Below are 21,396 nucleotides of genomic sequence, written 5' to 3' on the forward strand. Positions count from 1 at the left end.
CCATCAAGCAATAGCAATACAAACAATAATTAAATTTAACCTATATATATTTCATGTTGATCCCACTCACAAAAAAATTATTTGTAAACCTATATTACATTCGTGCCATGGGTGGGCTAAGAATTTTTTTACATTTTCATTGATTTTATATATATTATTATTATTATTATTATTATTATCTGACACCTCCAGGGAGTCCGAAGACTCATCGAGGGAGGGCACCTACTCTACAACTCTCCGTCTCCACCACTCAATGATCTCCATCTACCATTATCATCTACACCAATGCCATCTACCTCTTACCGCCACCACTAGTATTTTCACCGACAATCACAAATCATCCATGCGCACGATGGGATTCAAACCCTCAGCCTTTTGGCTGGAAAGCAGATATGCTAACCACTCAGCCAACCGGCCTGGCACCTTTTTGTACTGATTTTTAAATTCTCTTTTACTTATTTTTCACTGAGTGGTGAAACTGATCTTTCACCTGAAGATAATCACAAACATCCATGCCCATAGTGGGATCTGAACCTGCAGAAATCATTGTAGAAATTCAGAAATTACATTAATTATAGAAATCATTACAAAATATCAGTATCTTTTTAATGATTCATTCAAGACAGACAGCTTTCAAGTGAATGTTGAAATTTTTACATATGAAAAAAATGTATCATGATATTTCAGGATTATTGTAAATATGAAATTATTATAAAACATACATATATTCAACTCTGACATGTATCCAACATATTTTACACAGTTTCTCAATTACATAAATGGACATTATTGAACAAAAGACAATATTATCATAAATATAACAATCTCGTATTTAACATTGTTACAATGACTACAACATTCCACCAACAGTAGAAAAAATAAGCACAGAGAATTTTCAGTTCATAATTACAAATATGTGGCAGTGACTTGGAGATGTACAGTTGGGGTTCAACTGAACCAGATATCTAATTAAAGCATACTGGCCCAATTTGAAAACCAAATGCTTGATTTGGAAGTCCATAATCAACAGGGAGAAAATCAACTAGTGGTAGATGATTTAAATGCACTGTCCTCACTTCAAAAACAGATTTGCTGCTGCCATTTCTCATCTAGAAGGAAAATATGAAGAATAATAACATTTTAGAGTCAATGTAAATTACTATGATCTGTTTTAGCTAAATATTCCAACTCCAATACAATGTCTATATACTGTACTGATTATATCTATTATCTATTAATTATATACTCATGTTCATAGAAACCCCCATCACCTTATATAAATATAATTTTAGTAGTTATTATTATAATTATTAACATCTGACCTCCATAGAGTCAGAGACTCATCATTGAAGGTACATAGTATTGCACACAATGCTCATCCAACCGTGCCTTAAACTGATTCAATGTGTCTACATTCACAATACAGTCAGTCAATGCATTCCATTCATCATGCTAAGAAATGGTCATTTTCACTGGTTTATCATTATATATCTTTGTATCGCATCATCTATCACTCCCACAGGTTTCTATATAATGTAATAGTTGCTGCTATTGCATCAGAATTTTTTATGCTATAAACAGACAGAAAGAGGTAGTTTTTGCATTTTTGTGCTGAGATCACTATGACTAATTAAGTGCAGTTAACACCTCGCAGAAAAAGGGTGATTCAGACTTTGAATAGAGAAGGATATTCCTCTCGTGAAATAAGTAAAATGGTATCCTGTAGTCAATCTACTCTGGTACGGCTGCTGTTGAAAGTGAAGGAAACTGGATCTGCTGAAAGGAAGAAGGGGACAAGAAGAAAGCTACTCTCTACACCATGCCAAAATTGAATTCTAAAGTGGCTCTTTCTCAAAAACTGCCATGTATGTGTCCAGAGAAGTGAAACAGGACCGGGAAGAACAGATGGGAGTTATAGCAAACTCTGTAACTCTGAGGAGAAGACTCATTTGACAGGGACTGATAGCCAGGCATCCTAAAAGAAGCCCTTGTTAACCAAAAATAGGAGATTGGCTTGGTTAAACTGGTGCAAAGAGCATGCCAAATGGACTCCTGATGGTAGAGAGACAGCTCGAAGACAATCAGGGGAAAAATTCAACCCTGACTGTCTGGTGTCAACAGTCAAATTCTCAGCCAGTCAGATGATCTGGGGTTGCATGTCATATCATGGTGTTGGTTGCTTGCATTTCACAAAAGGTTCAGTGAATGCACAAGTGTACCAGAAAATTTTAGAAAAATTGCTACCTACTATCAGAGACACTTGACTGTAACGACAAACTGCATCTTTCAGGATGTTTCTGCCCCTTGAAAATAATGCTATTATAATCCTAAAATGTACCATACAAATTGAGTTTAGTACTTAAAAAAGCTTTAATTTTTGTTGCAGGTTAATAAGTGGCTGTATGAACACTCAATTCAGTGACTACTGTGTCCACAAAAGAGGATGAAGGATTTGCCTTAAAAAAATCTCTTGGGTTACCAGGATAGGCTCTTATGCTGCAGTAAACCAAACGATCCAGCTCCACAATGTGCTGGATCGTTTGGTTTATGGCTCCACAGTCACAGTGGGGTGTAGGTGACCTTCCCCACTTGTGTAAGCTGTCTGCGCAGATACCATGTCCTATGCATATCCTATTTTTTCCATAAGTTTTTTCTATTTTTTCTTAAGTTTTTCCATAGATGACGTGGAAGCTCAATCCCTTTCGGATATTGGTTGGGAAGGTTATACTTGTTTAAGTCTGGTGGTGATTTTTCTTTCCAAGTTTCTAGCCATTTCAAATTAATTTTGATATTGCTGTTGTTCTTCAGCCAGTATTAGAGGAAGCTGTCAGGATTTAAGGTGATTTATACTTATAGTGGGAGGTCTTCATGTACTGGTAACAGGGGATTGCTATTTATTTTTTTGTACTCTTTTACAAGAGCATCTTGTCTGCGCAGGTTCGGTGATGCAATGTTATTATGGGTTCTGATCTTTAAAGAGATATTCTCCAGATGTCTTTTGATGCTCTCCCCAATTTTGCATCATCTGCAAACAGCTGCATATCACTAAACACATCCTAATATCATTAATATACAAATTGAACAACAATGGTCCCAAAACTAAGCCCTGCAGTACACCACTAGTGACCTTCATCTTTCAGGATACTGCACTCCCTACATACAACTTTCTGACAGCCAGTCACTGATTCAATTCAGAAGTCTGTTATCAAATCCATTTCAATTTATTTAACAGCTTGCTTGTAGCATTATATCAAAAGCTTTTGCAAAATCAGAGTATACCACTATATATGCTTATCTGTTCAAGGTACTTGTCACCTTGTTATAGTACATAAGTAATTTAGTAAATCATGATCCCCTTTTTTAACAAACCCATGCTGATAACCACTGAAAATATTTTTTGATAATTTTTGCTACCCGTTCAGCAAATGGACTTCTTCTTGTCTAGGTTGCTGTAAAGGAGAGTCATTAATTATTTTTTTGAATTATTCTAGGTTATTGCCATTAAGTAAGGCTGTTTGTTTGATAGTCTCCAGTTCTATTTTAGAGATTATTTGAAAGAATAAATCTTTTGTGCTCTTGATACTAGGGAGTTCATGTTGGCATATTTTTGAGATGGGCTGATGTATTGTGGATATAACAATCTCTAAAGTTGGTTTTCAGAAGACAGAAGTGGAAATGGCCATAGCATTCCATGTAACAATTCAAAGTGGAGGTAAGTTGAAAGGAGATAAATGCTGTTAAGTCATCGAGCAAGAACTATTTAACAGAATCAATATAGGAATGTATACTGAAAGTCAAAAGTTTGAATAAGGTGTTTCAAATGCATGAATAAAAGGATTAAGCATGAAATCTAGAAGAAGAAAGCAACGTACATTGAATAATGAAAATAATCAGTTGCATGAAGAGCAGGCCAGGAAGGTGACTCCATTCAAAAGGACAGCAAAAGTACAATATCAGAAGAAATTAGCAAATCCAACCAAGAAAAATCCTATCGAATTCTTTTTATATGTAGCAAGTAGAAGAAAGAATGATAAAATAATGATCATGACAAGATGTTTCTAGATGAAAAAGTAGATTGGTAACTGCTACAGAGAACATAGATGAGGAGTTCTGAACATCCTCATCAATATGAGATCATGAAAATTTCAAGTAGAAAGGAAATGGGAGAGGATTTTTTTATGTGATTCTTACTCACAAAAGATTATTATTATTATTATGGGCGACTCCAGGGAGCCCTTAGACTCATCGAGGGAGGCCCTAAACATCACGTCCTCACAAAATGAACATACTGTTATAACTCAGCCATTTACCTTCATAACATCAGCATTTCATCAATCTAACTTCTATTTGATTTATCCTCCTGATTCTGGATATGCAGTCTAGGTCTGATACTACTCACTTCAAACACCTCTAACCCTTGACTGTCTCCAATGCACTGCTAACATCTTTGCACTCCAAATTTATATGCCATGGTGATGCTCCAAGCTGACTCCTGTTTGTCACAATCACTTGCTTTGTAATTCCACATACATCCCTTATTTTACTGAAAATTCTGCATGTCTGGCATTTTACCTGCATGATTCCACTTCCCAATCAGAAACAAAGTAGCAACCTTGGTTACAGCAATCATCAATTCAGCACTCTCAAACTCCAAGTCCTTTTCATTATGTGTGTCTCAGGTAATTATAAATTCCTCCTGTATAAATTCCATTTCCTTCTTTCACTGTGATTGTTTCTCCTTTTAGTCTATATCCTGTAATTGAAGTCCTCAGAATAATTATTAAATACCCTGCACTCATGCTAATTTATCAATGCACGTCATCCACATCCCCCCCCCTGCCTGTCTTGTAACAGCAACTAATTACATATTTCATCCTGTTGGCCTTTATCTCACACTACATAGCCTCAAATGAACTGTCTTCTGAATCTTGTGTTCCTACTGGACTTCTACTTTTTTGACTTCAATTCTTCTAGCATGGTGTTGCTCAAAGAAATTTAATAATGCAGACTAGATAATACTTAAAACTATTTAATATTACTTCCAATATTTTGAGAGAGTTAAATTTATCTTCAGGGATTAATTATTATTATTATTATTACTCGACACCTCCAGGGAGTCCAAAGACTCATCGAGGGAGGGCATCTACTCTACAACTCTCTGTCTCCACCGCTCAATTCACTGCAATCACATCAACGCCATCTATTGCCAACCGCCACCACTAGTATTTTCACAGACAATAGCAAACATCTATCCCCACAGCAAGATTCAAGCCCGCAGCCTTTTGACTGGAGAGCGGTTATGCTAACCACTCGGCCAACCAGGCCGGCTTAATAATACACTGGTATTAAACACGTGCATGCAGGCACACTTCAGTAACAAAGATGGAGCAGGAGAGATACAGGATGACCTAAAGTCCTATAATTATGCCACCTATTGGCTTTGGTTAGGTGTTCTTGGCTGTTGGGCTGACTGTCTGCTGATGAGGGTTCCCATATGAGAGGCAGTGTGATAAAACCATATTTGTTTAGGTTGGGATAGTGGTAAGATCTGCAGCAGATTTGAGGAAAAGCCTCTTGAATTTAAATTTGCTTCAGTGGAGTAAGAGTAAGGTGGCTTTTATCCAATGGATCCTGTGCTGGATATCCAGTGCATGGTTTGCTAATCCCGAGCAGCCACAGTGGTGGAAACAGATGTAATTCTGGTACTCTGATATATGGATGTCCTACCTGTTTGGCCATAGTACGAATGGCTATAACTGCATGGTACTTGGTACACTGGATAAATTCAGAGGTTGTATCTGGTCTTTGGGAGAGCAGATAAGGGTTGCTAGCTTTTTTTTTTTTTTTTTTTTTGTGTGTGTGTGTGTGTGTGTGTGTGTGTGTGTGTGTGTGGTTTATAAGTGGTCACAAGATTGTGCTTTTTTTATAAGATCTTGCCTGCATCTTCTGAGATGCCACGAATATAAAGGATAGTGATGGATTTGCTGTAATCTATGTTTAGAAGGGGGAGAGGATTATGTGGTGTTAAAATTCTTTTCATCTGGTGGGAAATAAAGCCATTGGCTAAAAAAGTGTTTTTTTTATGTGGGTGAGTTCTGTGTTGAGTGCAATATTATCTGAGCAAATTACCCTATTTTTCATCTTATAAGATGTATGTAGTATAGGATGCATTGCATTTTTCATGTTGAATTTTTTGAAAAAAAAAAAATTCTTTGCAGTATAAGATGCAATAGTTCTAACAATAGCATTTTTTGTTTGAATATTTGGTGTCAACAGTCTTGTTCAAGGGCACATCAAAAGTCAGAAGTATTTCATCCATATTAGTTATCTGTGAAAGTTTAAAATCGTCTTGTTTTCTAGCATTTATGATGAATCTGTGAAGCTCAATAATTTTATTTTTGAATTCATCTGGACTTTTTTTTGTGACATTTTCGTTTTTGCATGCATGCATAAATCATTTCTCCTCATAAATCTAGCATGATGACAACCCTGGAAATTTGATGATATTTCTGTCTGTTGCCAATAATTTTGCTCATTGAATAATCATTTTTGTAGATACGCAACAACTTGATCTTCTTCATTTTCAATTTCTGGCCATTTTGTCGGTTTTCTGCAGAGATTGTGTTATTCAGAATTTGCTTCTATTAATTGCTTCTCTTGTTTCCTCTAAGTTCATACCATTTTTTTCTGTAGGCAGAGGTCCAACTCTGTTGCCCTACTGCCGTTATTTTTTGTGTACTCAATCACACTACAATTAAAAGCAGTTGTATAGCTATGTCTGTCCTTTGTAGAATCTATGGGTTATAAAAAAAAATAAAATATAATAATGTATTGATTTACTAGTTTAAATGCGTGACTGTTTATGACCGTGCGACTATTCAAACTGATCATGCATTACTGACAAGTGATGGCGCACTGTAACTGCGCATACATAAAAAACACATCTGTGTATAAGATGCATCCTAATTTTCAGATAAATTTTAAGTACAAAAAAAGTGCATCTTATAAGGCAAAAAATACGTTAATTTTGCCCAGTGGACTAAGGTTTTTGTAGTTCCAAAAGTGTTGGGAGGGAGGGTGATGTGACTGTTGATGGATGTATTTACCTGTGTGTGTATGTGAGGGGATGGGTTTCTGTAGACCATGAAGGTGAGAGATCCATTTAATTGTTTTTTAATAAAGGTATCTAGAAGGGTAGATTGTTGTTACTTTCTATTTCTGTTGTGAATTGGATCCTTGGATGTTAGCTGTTCAAATGGGATAGGAAAGTGTGTAAGGTGTCCCAGCCATGTAGCCAAATCGCAAATACATTATCTACATAGTGGGCTTAAGGGAGGGGGGGGGGGAAATTTAGGGTATTCTTTTCAAATGTCTCCATGAAAAAGTTAGCAAAAGGAAAAGAAAGAAAGAAGGTAGTCCATGCCCATACCCTCTATTTGTTTGTAGAATTTTCCTTGCCAAACAAATTAGTCTGTCTTCATAGTGAACCAAAACAGGGCTGAGATATTGGGAGGACATTCTGCTTGGATAAGATAAGTCAACATGTCCTTAAGTGGGACATTTGTGACTATTAAGTCAGTGTTGTGGAGCATGAGGTCTTGTATACTGGACTTAAAATGGGCTAAGTTTTTGATGTGTGATGAGGTACTGCCAGTAGTACAAGAAAGCACTTTGGCTAAATGTTTAGCTAGTTTGTAGGGGGTGAGTCTATACCATCTACAACTGGGCATAGAGGTACAAGCACTCTTTATGGATTTTTTGAAGTCCATAAATATGGGGGGAGGTTGGAATTGTAGGATTTTAGTTTGTTGGTCACATCTACTGGCCAGGAACTGACATTTTTTAGAAGTACAGTAAAACCCCGAAGTTACGCGGTAGCTGGGACCAACAAAAAGTGCGTAAGTCGAATTCGCGTAACTCGGGGTATAATTTTGCACGCAATTTATATATACAAACATACAATTGGGACCAAAGGCTTACAAACACACCTATATTTTTTAAGGGATATAATCATAATTGTAGTTTTTTGTACATAAAAAAAAGAAAGTTTCGATTTGGATGGTTTCATAAAATCTAATAGATTCGTCTGACGGCATAATGCCTTTTTTCTTGTCACACAAAATTTCTTCATAGCAAGCTAATGATTTTTTTATTCCTTTAATTGGCAAGCACAAAGTGGGTAAAGATAGTGCACTTGTTAATGCAGAGCACTTTGTTTTAATGGAACTGGTGCTTTAATTTTATCCAACTGAAAATGACTTTGTTAATTTAAGGAAGACTAACCTGCTGAGTTCTCTCGCTAGTTTCAGTTTTAACTTATGGGGCTTGTGTGCAAATAAATCTCTGTGAATAATAGTAATCCTGGTGTTTAGGCTTATACATCGATTCTCCAGCATCATGTTGTTTAAGGAAATTAACAACGTAGAGATAATAACTAAAAATATTTAATTATTACTTCCTATATTTCATTGAAGTTAAATCAGCATTTTCAGGGATTAATACATAATCCCTGAAAATGTAGTAAATACGTGCATGCAGACATACTTTATTAACAAAGATGGAATAGGAGAGGTACAGGATGACCTGAAGTCCTATAATTATACCACTTACTGGCTCTGGTTAGGCGGCCTGGCTGTTGGGATGACTGCCAATGAGGGTTTCCCATATGAGAGGCAGTTTGATACAACCCTATTTGTTTAGGCTGGGATAGTTGGGAAAGAGCCACATCACATTCAAGGAAATTCTTCATGTAAAACCCCTCCCTTCATCCTACTCACTCTGTCCTCTCTGAAAATGTTATACTCATTGCATTCTATTCCCTATATCATCCTTTGTAATAATAATATACATAATATACATAAAATTAATGAAAATGAACTATTTTTATTAAGTTCATACATTTGTTTTTGTATTTTTATTTATTCCTGGATATTTCTCCTCCTCAAATCATACAAGAAATTTAAATTTTCTCTATAAAATATTAAAGTATTTATCCTTCATAGCATAATTTGCATACACTTTCATTGATTATATCTAAGAAAAATGTTGCAAATAATATTAGAAACATATAATTTATAAAACATACCTTGCACCCATCAGAAAGAATAAGAGGTTTGAGGCTATCAACTGTAAATTCCTGGCCATTTATGCCCAGCAGCTTGATAGATGATTTATAATTCTCTTTATCTGAATCATACCAAGCTACAGAATTTACACATGTGTAGGTGAAGTTCTGATAAGCTTCTTGACTAAGAAGACGCAAGAAAGTTAACTGAACAGAACCCATACTTTTATAGGTAACCTAAGGAATTATGAAAAGTAAAAGATCATGTATTGTGAGTACTGAAAAATATCATGTGAAAAATCAAAGATGGAACAATAAGGGAATAATGCATAATAATAATAAACATACTTGGAATCCTCCACTTAGTGTGCTAAACCACGTTCCTATTTTTTCTTTCTTTCTCTCTATAGTAGCAGCCTGAAAATATAACATAAAGATCATATAAAAAAGTAAATCTACAAATCTGCACAGGCTAATAACAGTAAAATAATAATAAATAACCTTCCTACACCAAAGTTGAGAAAATATTAATCAATTATTATCATATTATTATTATTATACAGGTATCTTCATGTAGTCAGAACTCATTGTAGAAAATCCCTACTAATTCTAATTATTACTCACATACATATCATATCTCTCCTTAAACTCATTCATTGTCAGGGCACTCACAACTAGCTCTGGAAATCCATTGCAGATCATTTACCATTCTCCAAGCAAAAAATCTAGTTTGCACACCTTCACTAACCACACTCTTATACAATTTTCAGGGGTGATCCCTAGTTCTTTTCCCACTCACCATGTACTGATAAATTTCTTTCGTATAATCTTGTAAACCCCTTTGATTATTATTATTGTTATGTGACTTCTCCAAGGACTCCAAAGACTCATCGAGGGAGGGCACCTACTCTACAACTCTCCGTCTCCACCACCAACTACAATGAACGGCAACTACCATCATCATCTACACAAATGCCATCTATCATCCATCACCACCACTATTATTTTCATAGACAATCACAAACATCCATGACCCTGAGATTAGAACCCACAGCCTTTTGGCTGGACAGCAGATATGCTAACTGCTCAGCCAACCAGGCCGGCATAATTTATAGCTCATACTTATAACTTAATACTTAAGTTTTTATCATGTCCTTTTTCCACCTTTCAACTAAACTTTACGACCCACATAACTTCAATTTATCCTCATATGGAACATTCCACAGAATTGTCACCAGTTTTGGTCACTCATCTCTGTATCCTCTCCACCTCCTCATTCCCAAAATATCTATGTTATCAAATCTGTCCAGTCAAGATGCAGCCATATCATAGCCTAATAAAGAGGGATAATAATCTCCTATTTCTACTTGTCAATGTATTCATCAGAAGCAAAGTAATCACAGTAAAATAATAATTTTTGAAGCTATTTTGTCAGCTTTTACAATATGCCTTCTGAACCTCAACTCTCTGTCTAACATCATCCCCGCCCCCTCCCCCCAACTTGGGCCTCATCAATTTCCTACAATCCAGTACTATCTGTGTAATACATAGTATGTAATCTTTTCATCCTAGAGTGCATATCCTTTCACTTTTCCCATTAAATTGATATCTTATCCTTTGCTCACATTTCAATTTATTTAATCATCCTGTAAGATATCTACATCACCTTTAACAACTATTGTCCTCTCCAATTTTGCATCGTCAGCAAACAACTGAATATCCTCCCACAAATCATTTTGTATATATCATTGATATATAAATAAGTGGGTTGACTTGCTATCAGGATTGCATTCAGTTGACTACACCTAGGCAAATATTGAAATTAAAAGAGTGTCATTGAATGTGGGATATACAGTATACCTTCTGTTAAGCCAATGATGTTATTCATTTAAATGTAGCTAACATTATGGCCAAATTCAAAAGTAATAGTCCACAAAACAAAATAAACCTAAAAAAAGCTATACAGTAAGAAAATTCTTAAAACCAAAGCATATATAGATAATGCTGTTGTTATTATGAATGAAACCAAATATTGCTAAAAGAAAAGCATGTAATTTTCTACATACAGAATTATAGATTAATATCCTACTAATAACAAAAGACAGAAACAAATGTTCTTTACCAGGGTGGCAGGAAAGACCAAGATGTAGGCAGATCAATACAGTAAAAAGTGCAGTAGAAGACAAATTTGATAATACTGGAGTCTTGACAGATAACAGAACATTTCTCCTGTTAATTAATTTGGAGGACAATTGTTAATAGGAAGTTAGTAACAATGTGACTTTTTCATATGAGACAAATCTGATAATACTGGAGGCTTGACAGATAACAGGACATTTCTCCTGTTAATTAATTTGGAGGACAATTGTTAATAGGAAGTTAGTAACAATGTAACTTTTTCATATGAGACAAATCTGATAATACTGGAGTCTTGACAGATAACAGGACATTTCTCCCGTTAATTAATTTGGAGGACAATTGTTAATAGGAAGTTAGTAACAATGTAACTTTTTCATATGATGAAAATTTCTCATTTTTCATATAATTTTTTTTGATTTCTTTGATTTGATTTCTCATTTTTCATATAATGAGAAGGACACTGACCTGCAGAGATAAAACCGTTATCATGCCATTGTATAAGACCCTGATCAGACCACACTTGGACTATTGTTCTCAGATTTGATCCCCAGAATTTGAACTTCCACAAAAATTAACTGTGAAAAGGGTACAAAGGCAGATAACAAAGATGGTTTCAGGACTGTGCAATGATAGTTATGAGGATCAGCTGAGGGAATGTGGACTGCAGAGTTTGGTGGATAGAAGAAGGAGAGGTGATATGATTGAGACTTTTAAACTGTTGAGAGGTGGTTACAAGGTTGACACTGGGGAGTTCTTTCGCTTGGTTGAACAGCGGGAAGGAGTGATGACAAGAGGCCATCCCTGGAAGTTACGAAAGGAAACTGAGCAAGAGGGTGAGGAGTGGTTTCTTTGCATGGAGGGTGGTTGAACCATGGTATGCATTGCCTGATGGAGTGGTGAGAGCAAGAACGGTCAATAAGTTCAAGGAGTGGTATGATAGACTTTTATGTTTCTTAGGGGGGGACCTCCCCTCGATGAGTCTTGATAGACTTTGTGTTTCTTAGGAAGGACCTCCCAATATGCGTCTTTTGACTCCATGGAGGCCTGAATAATAATAATAATAATAATAATAATAATAATAAATTAAATAGTAGTGACCATAGTACAGAGCTTTGAGGCATTGCACTATTTACTTTCATTCTCTTAAATTTCACTCTGCCATATACATCTCTGTGGTGTCTCTTCAGTCCCTCCTCTCTGACTTATGCAATAGTTTAACTTGTGGAATTTTGTCAAATATTTTTGCAAAGCACTGATGTCAACACTTCACCCCCCCCCCCAATTTTTGTTCTGAACTTTGGTATCTGTAATCTTTAATTGTATTAACTGTTTTATTTCTAGTACAACTCTCAGGTCCATAAGTTAAAACTAGTTAGAAAATTGTGTTAAAGATACCAAGCAATTTTTAAGTTAAAAATACTTTTTACATTAGTTAGAAAATTGTCTTGTATATTGCTAGTTTAGTGTTTTAGCTAGTTTCTAATTCTTCTCTTATTCCATATAAATTTAATAAGACTAACTGATATATTACTGATATATATTGAAATAAGACTCTCAATTATAGAGAGGTGGTTACAGGGTTGACACTGGGGAGTTCTTTCGCTTGGTTGAACAGCGGGAAGGAGTGATGACAAGAGGCCATCCCTGGAAGTTATGAAAGGAAACTGTGAGCAAGAGGATGAGGAGTGGTTTCTTTGCATGGAGGGTGGTTGAACCATGGAATGCATTGCCTGATGGAGTGGTGAGAGCGAGAACGGTCAATGAGTTCAAGGAGTGGAATGATAGACTTTGTGTTTCTTAGGGGGGGGGAAACCTCCCCTCGATGAGTCTTGATAGACTTTGTGTTTCTTAGGAAGGACCTCCCACGATGAGTCTTTTGACTCCATGGAGGCCTGAATAATAATAATAATAATAATAATAATAATAATAATAATAAAGACTAACTGATATATTTATATCAGTTAGTCTTACTTTATGATATATTTCCAAATTTAAACAGAACTTTAATGCTTTAAATATAACCATGACATTATATGGGATATAAACTTGTGTATATTACCAGAATGTACAAGGGAATTGGTAACTCCTTTGATCAAGTTATTTAATTTAATTCTCAGCTTTGAGAAGGCGCCCAAAGAAGTCAAACAGTTCCACTGCATAAAGGAGGCTCTAAGGCAGAGGTAGAAAATAGGAGACCAACCAGTATCTCAAGAGTGGTGCTAGTAGAGAAGTTGGTAAAAGGCAGAAATCAGGAATATGCAGACATGAATATTACAAATTTATAGTGTGCGGCATTGTTTTCTAAAGGTAGGTCGTGCCTTTTATTTGCTCACTTTTTATAATAAAACAGAAACTCAGTTGGAAAAAGGAAATATATACATAACAGTAATGCTGGACCTTGCCAAATAGATTCAGCAGGATACCACATGGATTTCTGTTACATAAACTGGATTAAATGGATATGGACATAAATCTGGTGATCTTCAGATCTTTGGCTGCTGCTATATAATTTTTACATCTATGATATAGTTAATGATTTAAGGGGAAATTTCCAGTTGTTTGTTGATAATACAAAATGTGGAGGAATGGTAGTCATTGAAGATGATATAGAGATCCTGCAGAACATAAACAGAATGCCAGTGTGGGCAAAGAATAACTGCTGCTGTCAGTTCATTGTGGGTAGTGATTGATCATGCACTTTGGGGAGAAGAGAACACAAGCTACCTTCTGCATTGATGGAATCTGACTACAGGAAATTGATGAAGACAAGAAATTGGAGATGACTGCAAATAGGAAAAAGTGGAAGACATACTGCAAAGGCAAAAAGAGCTTACCAGATCACTTGCATTCAAGAGCAACACTGACAAGCAGGGATAGGGAGGAATAATATTTCTTTTTATAAGGATTTAATAAGACCACCTAGATTACTGAGCACAGATATGGTTGTCTGTTACAATGACCAAGATTCTGATAGGTCTATGGAATGCTTGCTATTGATAAATAGATTGAAGGTCTGCAGGCAAAGGCAATTTAAGAGATGGAAAAGAGGGGATATGATAGATAGCATAATTATTAAAGTAATCTTTTCTTTCCTTTTTTTAAAATGAACTTATTAAAGGAGTTTTGAAGAGAATTGGCACTGAAGACTATATTTCAATATGTGTTAAGAAATGAGAAAACAAGGGAGAGGGTAACGCCTGGAAAAAATTCCTTTCTTTGGAGGGTGGTGAATGCATAGAATGACTTGTCAGAGGTGGCTGTGAGTTCAAGGAGAAGTATGATAGACATTGTGTGAATAATGGTTAGTATGGACCTATCACAATGAGTCTTTTGACATGGAGTCAAAAGACTCGTTAACTTCAAGTCTCTATTCACCATCCCTCCCAGATCTCTCACATCCTCTACCTCCTTCAAAATTTCTCTATTAATTGTATACTCTGCATCCCATATTGCATATGGAGTATGCTGGCTATTCATTATGCCAGCATTCTCTGCTGGCTATGGAGAAAGTTTGAAGAGATGTGGATTGCAGAGTTTGGTGGATAAGAGGAAAAAAGATGATATAATAAAGACATTTAAGTCGGTGAGAGGATTATATCAGATTAATCCAGAGGGGAGTAAAAAAGAGTAGAAGGTGAGAGGAGGAAGAACAAGAAGCTATCCCTGGAAATTATGTAAGAATGTGGTGAAGTAATCTTTCTGTGACGAGTAGATTTTTTTCCATGGAGAATTGTCAGTGAATCAAACACATTACCAGAATATGCTATTAATGCAAAGAGTGTTAAGGATTTTAAGATTCGGTATGATAGATATGTTGTCAGTTGAATGAGCCTCCCATGATGAGTCTGCTAACTCTATAGAGGATGCAATAATAATAGTAAGCCCCTGCTGAATTTCTGTTCAGGACTAGCCATTACTAACAACATAAAGATGTGCTGAAATTCACATGGAGAGAACACACAAAATAAATTCCTCGACTGATGCAAATTTTATGGATGTTATTGAAAAACTTAGAAATAAGGGAAAGAACATAATAAAAGGAATCAGAAATAATAAAGGTGACAGAAAAATTTAAACTAAAGATATTCTGAATGATTTACTCATAATCAAATCCCATGCAGGTCTCCAAGATTCTTTAACTAAATTGAATAGCAGGTATAACAAATTGGGCTTGAAAATTAGCATAAAAAGATGAAGAAACATCGAAAATTTCAACTGCATTCTGGTTGAAAAACTTATAAAACAAGTAAAATATTTCTGCTATTTAGGCACAATTTTTAGTGATAATAGCAACTTAAATAAAGAAACAGACAACAGAATAAACAAAGCACTGGTATGGGAGGAAGCCAGTTAAATAAATTATATGGAATAAGAGAAAGTAAGCCTCCATAGCTCAGTTGGTTTTGATGATGGCATGTGATTGGAAATATTTTAGTTTCAATTCCATCTAGGATACAAAGAATTTTTATTAGATCTTTTCAATTGAAGGTGAGTTAGCTGGTCTCATATGGGGGTAGTAGAGTTTTCCAATTGGAAACTTGATAATTGGGTTTTTCATCCTGAAGTACAAGCAAAATGGCTAGAACACACAATTTACAGCCATTATATATTCTGTAGATAGGAATAATTACCCTATCAGAACATTAATTAGCTTTTAAATAAGCTAAGTTATTTAGCAGTGACAGGCTATTGAGCCTAACATGCAGACTGAGAGGAATGAGAAGAGAAAATTCCAAGACACTTAACTTGTAGAGAAGACAGTGTTCACACCAATATTAATTTAAGGATCCAAGAGTTGAATCAGAATAAAACACTTGATCAAACTAGAGACCACAGATATGATTGTTATGAGTAAAATTAGAGGAGTGAACAAATGGCATTAAAAATTAAGATATTAGGAGGAAACCTGATATTGTTAGCATTCAAGAAATGCAAAACTAATCTAATGTGGAATAGTGACTTAAACAGAGTGCGAGAGGAAAATTTAGCAGGTGTTTTATTCCAAGATGGCAGCCATAAGAAGAACAAGATGTGGGCAGATTGATGCAAAAAACCCTTATATTTCTGTCCTAGAAGACAGAAATATAGAAAATAAAATAAGATAAAAAAAGAATATAGAAAATAAATATCAAGAAGGTGGCAAAATATTCTGGAGGTTGTTGAAGAAGCTTAGGAATGGAGGAAAGAGTGCTGTAAAAGGAATTAGAGATGATAAAGGTGAAATGAAAACAGGAGAAAAAGATATCCTTGAAGTATGGAGTAATTACTTTGAAAAACTGCTAAATGAAACAAGCAGTGATGACAGCACAGTGATAAAAAACACTGACCAGGCATGCAGTCAGGAATACATATACATACTTGAAGTAGAAAAAGCCATCAAAGGCTTGAAATGTGGAAAGGCAGCAGGAGTAGATGATATTCGACCAGAAATGCTGAAGTATGGTGGTATAAGAGTCTTACAGTGGCTGCACTGCATAGTTCAGAAAGCCTGGACAGAGGGACGAATTCCCGATGATTGGAGTAGAGCTCTCATAGTACCCATATATAAAAAGGGAAATAAAACTGAATGTGAGAATTACAGAGGTATTTCCCTACTGAGTGTTCCTGGCAAGATCTATGCAAGTATACTTGAGAAACGGTTGAGAAGAATTGTGGAAGAAAAGCTTGGTGAAGAACAAGCTGGATTCAGGCCAAATAGAGGCTGTCAGGATCAGATCTTCACTTTACGACAAATAGTCGAGAAAGCATGGGAATATAACAAAGATCTGTATTTAAGTTTTGTCGATTTGGAAAAGGCATATGACAAGGTGCCAAGAGAGAAGCTATTCAATACGCTGCAGTTATATGGTGTCAATGGGGCATTATATCAAGCAATACTTAGTCTTTATTTGAGTTGTGAGTCAGCAGTTAGAATTGAAGGAAGTACAGGAAGATGGTTTAATGTTAAATCTGGTGTGAGACAAGGATGTACATTATCCCCTCTGTTATTCATTATCTATATGGATCACATTATGAAGGAATGCGGTATTAAACCTGATGTGAAAATTGGAGATGTTAATGTCAGCTCTTTGCTTTATGCGGATGATGTTATACTTCTAAATAAATCCGCTATAAGTCTGCAAGATTCTCTGACTAAATTGAATAGCTGTTGTAATAGATATGGTATGAAGGTCAGCAATAAAAAGACAAAGACAATGAAAATAGGCAGAATCATTGAAAATGTCAACTGTGTTGTGAATGGAGAACCTGTGGAACAAGTAAAACATTTCAGCTACTTAGGCACAATTTTTGCTGAAGATGGTAAACTAAATATAGAAATAGACAACAGAATCAGCAAAGCTGGTATCGTGGGAAGTCAATTGAATAAATTCATATGGAATAAGAAAGAAATTAGTCGGAACACTAAATTAGCTGTATACAAGACTGTGTTCAAACCAATTTTAACTTATGGATCTGAGAGCTGGGTCAGAAGTAAAACACTTGACCAAAGACTAGAGACTGCAGATATGAGAGTCCTGAGAAAGATTAGAGGCGTGAACAGATGGCATCAATGGCAATATCATATTAAAAATGAGGATATTAGGAAAGAACTTGACATTGTCAGCATCCAGGAATGTGTTAGCAGAGCTAATCTCAGATGGTATGGTCACTTAAATAGAATGGGAGAGGAAAGATTAGCAAAACAAGTGTTCTCTGCCAGGTTGGCAGGAAAACGACCCAGAGGAAGACCAAGATATAGGTGGATTGATACGGTACAAAGTGCCTTAGACAATAGAAATATAAGATCTGATAATGTTGGAGTCTTGACAAGTAACAGACTGATTTGGAGGAAAATTGTAGATAGGAAGTTAGTAATGATGGAATTTTTTCATGTAGTACTGTCATATCCTGTACACCCCTTGAGGGTACATGGCAGGAATTTGATGATGATGATGATGATGAAGACAGAAATATAAGAGTGGATAATACTGGAGTGTTGATAAGTGGCAGACTAATTTGGAAGGAATGTTGACAGGAGATTAGTGATAATGTAAACCTAATCATGTAGTGTTGTGATAGTATACTGTACACTCCTTGAGGATGCATATCAGGAAATTGATGATGATGAGCATTAGCTATGAAACACTCCTACAATGTCAAGAAGTTTGGCTGCATTAATTTCGAAAAGATGTGGAAGACAGTCATTCTAAGACCACACACAGCCTAATTTCTTTGAATTAACTGTGTTTTTATGGCCCCCCCACTAGTGGACACCTCAAAAGAATATTAGTCCCCTTTCAGTTGCATTTGATTTCTATTACTTTGAATATTATCATTATTATTATTATTATTTGACACCTCCAAGGAGTCCAAGACTCATCGAGGATTACTTCGAATATGCTGGAAAAAAAGTTATGTCCTTAAAAAGTATTAGTAATGTTATGTCCTTAACATTACTAATGATTTTCCAGGAAATTACAATGTATTACCTTGATGGACCTATGGTTTCAGTCAGGATTTCTCCATGACTGCAGGTCATAAAGAGTCCAGCTATTCCTGTCTTGGGCTTTTCTTCTCCATTTTCTTCCAACTTTCTTAATCATCGAGTCTTCCCACCTTAAGGCTGGTCTTCCAGGTTTCCTTTTGGTATCTCTTGGATACCAGTTTGTAACTCTGACTGTCCATCTGTTGTCTCTCATTCTGGCGAGATGTCCTGCCCATCTTATTTTGCTGTTGTAGATTGTTTTTATTATATCTGTAAGTCCAGACTTCTTCCTGATTTCTGTGTGTGTTATGTGGTCTATTTTGTTTATATTGGATATTCTTCTTTCTATTGCACGTTGAGTTGTTATTAAGCTTTGTTCTTCTTTTAAAGTTGTGTTCCATGTTTCATTGCCATAAGTTAATGCTGGTAAGATGTGACTATTGAAAAGATGGGCTCTTATGTCTATATCTATGTTTTGGTTGGTAATTGTTGATTTTATTTTGTTGAAGGCTATCCAAGCAGCTCTTTTTCTCCTTGCTATTTCATTTGATATATCATTATTCATTTTTATGGACTGGCCGAGGTAGATGTATTCTTCAACTTTTTCAATGGTGTGAGATTCTAGAGTGATTGTATGATCTTTACAGTATTTGTTTTCATCCATCTTGTTTTGTAAGGGTGTATTTCCAATCCAATTTTTTGGCAGTTTTGGTGTATGTTATTCAGCATTGATTCTAGGAGTTTGGGTGAGTGAGATATTAATACCGCATCATCGGCAAATAATAGGATATTTAATATTTCACCATCAATGTTTATTCCATCTTTCATGTCAATTTTTCGAATGATGCTGTCCAGAGTAGATGTGAGGAGATTAGGTGATAAGACATCACCCTGACGTACTCCTCTACTTAAGTTAATTTTAATCGGGAGATTGAAAAGGGTGATATTTGTTGTACTTTCTTTGTAGATATCTTTTATGAGTTGGATATATGCTTTTTCTACGCCTTGTTCTATTAAAGCTTGGAATACTGTGTTATGCTCAACAGTGTCAAATGCCATTTTGAAATCTATAAAAAGAAGATGAAGTGGGATCTGGTATTCTCTGCATCTTTCTGTTAGCTGAGATTACAATGTATAAAGAATATTAATTATGATAAATACTTCCTATATTTTGGCAACATTACATTGCCATCATCAAGGATCACAAAACAATGATATGTGAATGAAGGCACCAACGCTAGGTAAATGAGCTCAATTTACCCAGTGTTAGTGCCCTCTGTGCATATGTTATTAAGGTTAAAGTCACTTAACAGTTCTACATATATATTACTTTATTAAGTTTTACTAATGCTTTACATTGATTCATCAGTAAAAATGAATATAACATTGCAGTATTTTATTTGTGATTAACAAACTAAATGTTTTAGCAAACAGAACACCAACCATTGATGTGTGGGTGTCAGGAAACACACATGTCTGACCACGTGCAGTCATGTTGCAGAAGGCCTGAATAGCATCATCTGCCATGCCAAGGTTCGGATCTATCCAGTACCATCCTTTAAAAAAGACATTAAAAGATAATTAAATAAATAAATAAACTAATTCTATTTAAACTAAGATATGTATTTAAGAGAAAGATTTAGAATAGCTAATATTATAAAAATTAAATGAATACAATGGTTATAATACTTCCAATGTCAATATTGCTAGACCTGTATGTACTGATTAGTCAAATATGATATGAATTAATCTTGTCTAAGCAATATATCTAAAATCTGTAGAGAAATTATTTTTTTATTTATTTCTGAGCAACCTACAAGTCTATAAATTCTCTGAATTAACTATATAAGTTCTATATTATATTAATTAAGCATATACTATATTACCTATATAAGTTCTGACAATTACAAGTTAAGTAGACGAGCAATGATAATGAATGATATGATTGCAAGAATGTGCAGAAAAAGAGGTCTGGAGTTTGTTGATGTTTGGAGTGTGTTTGAAGGAAAAAGGCAGTTGTATGCTAGAGATGGACTGCATCTTAACATGGAAGGACATAAGAGATTGAAGAAGTTATTGTTTTCTGAACAGGTTGAAGTTATTGGGCAGGGAAACTAATATTGAAAAGGTTGAGTGTAAGAGAGAGAAACTTTAGCACTGATTGTGTATTTATTGATCCTTATAGGCAGAATAAATTGCAGAAGAGAGGGAAAAAAAATCGGCATAGGACTACGGTAGTTAGTGACTTATATATCAGTTCTAAAGCCGGTACAAGATCTAGAGGGAATCTGCAATTTTTGTATACCAATGCTAGAAGCATTAGAAATAAGAGAGAAGAATTTTTGGCATTAGTCAGTGAAATCTCACCAAAAGTTGTAGGCATTAGTGAAACTTGGCTGTCAGCAGAAGATGTGGTCACTGGAATTGAATGTGATGGGTACAGTATTTTCAGGGAGGATAAAGAAGATAGAACAGGAGGAGGAGTACTGTTGATGATAGCTGATGTGTTGCAGCCAAAGAAAGTAGTATATCATGATGATAGACATGTGAATGAGAGTTCATTTGAGGCAGTCTGGTGCGAAATAGTGACCAACGCAACCAAATATACAGTTGGATGCTGCTATAGGCCAGGGAGTACAGGGGGAGATATTGAATTCATGCATCAGCAACTTAGTGCAATGAGTGAAGGCTTAGTGATTATTATGGGGGATTTTAATTATGGTGATAT

At 35.4% G+C, this 21,396-nt stretch overlaps 1 protein-coding gene across 1 annotated transcript in view; it reads right to left on the reverse strand.

Moving 5' to 3' along the window:
* Positions 1-711: 711 nt before the first annotated feature.
* The window catches only part of LOC150098312 (uncharacterized), a 733,595-nt gene continuing 712,910 nt past the window's right edge, over positions 712-21,396 (reverse strand). The window contains exons 37-40 of the mRNA XM_090404774.1: positions 20,112-20,224; positions 9,413-9,481; positions 9,086-9,301; positions 712-1,109 (exon numbers count right to left, since the gene is read on the reverse strand). Coding sequence (XP_090260900.1) covers positions 966-1,109; positions 9,086-9,301; positions 9,413-9,481; positions 20,112-20,224 — 542 coding nt within the window. The 3' untranslated portion in view covers positions 712-965. The remainder of the gene's footprint in view (positions 1,110-9,085; positions 9,302-9,412; positions 9,482-20,111; positions 20,225-21,396) is intronic.

This window comes from Typopeltis vanoorti, chromosome 15 (genome assembly GCF_054136105.1).
Source record: "Typopeltis vanoorti isolate ZY-2024b chromosome 15, IOZ_Tvanoo_1.0, whole genome shotgun sequence".
Classification (NCBI taxonomy): Eukaryota; Metazoa; Arthropoda; class Arachnida; order Uropygi; family Thelyphonidae; genus Typopeltis; species Typopeltis vanoorti.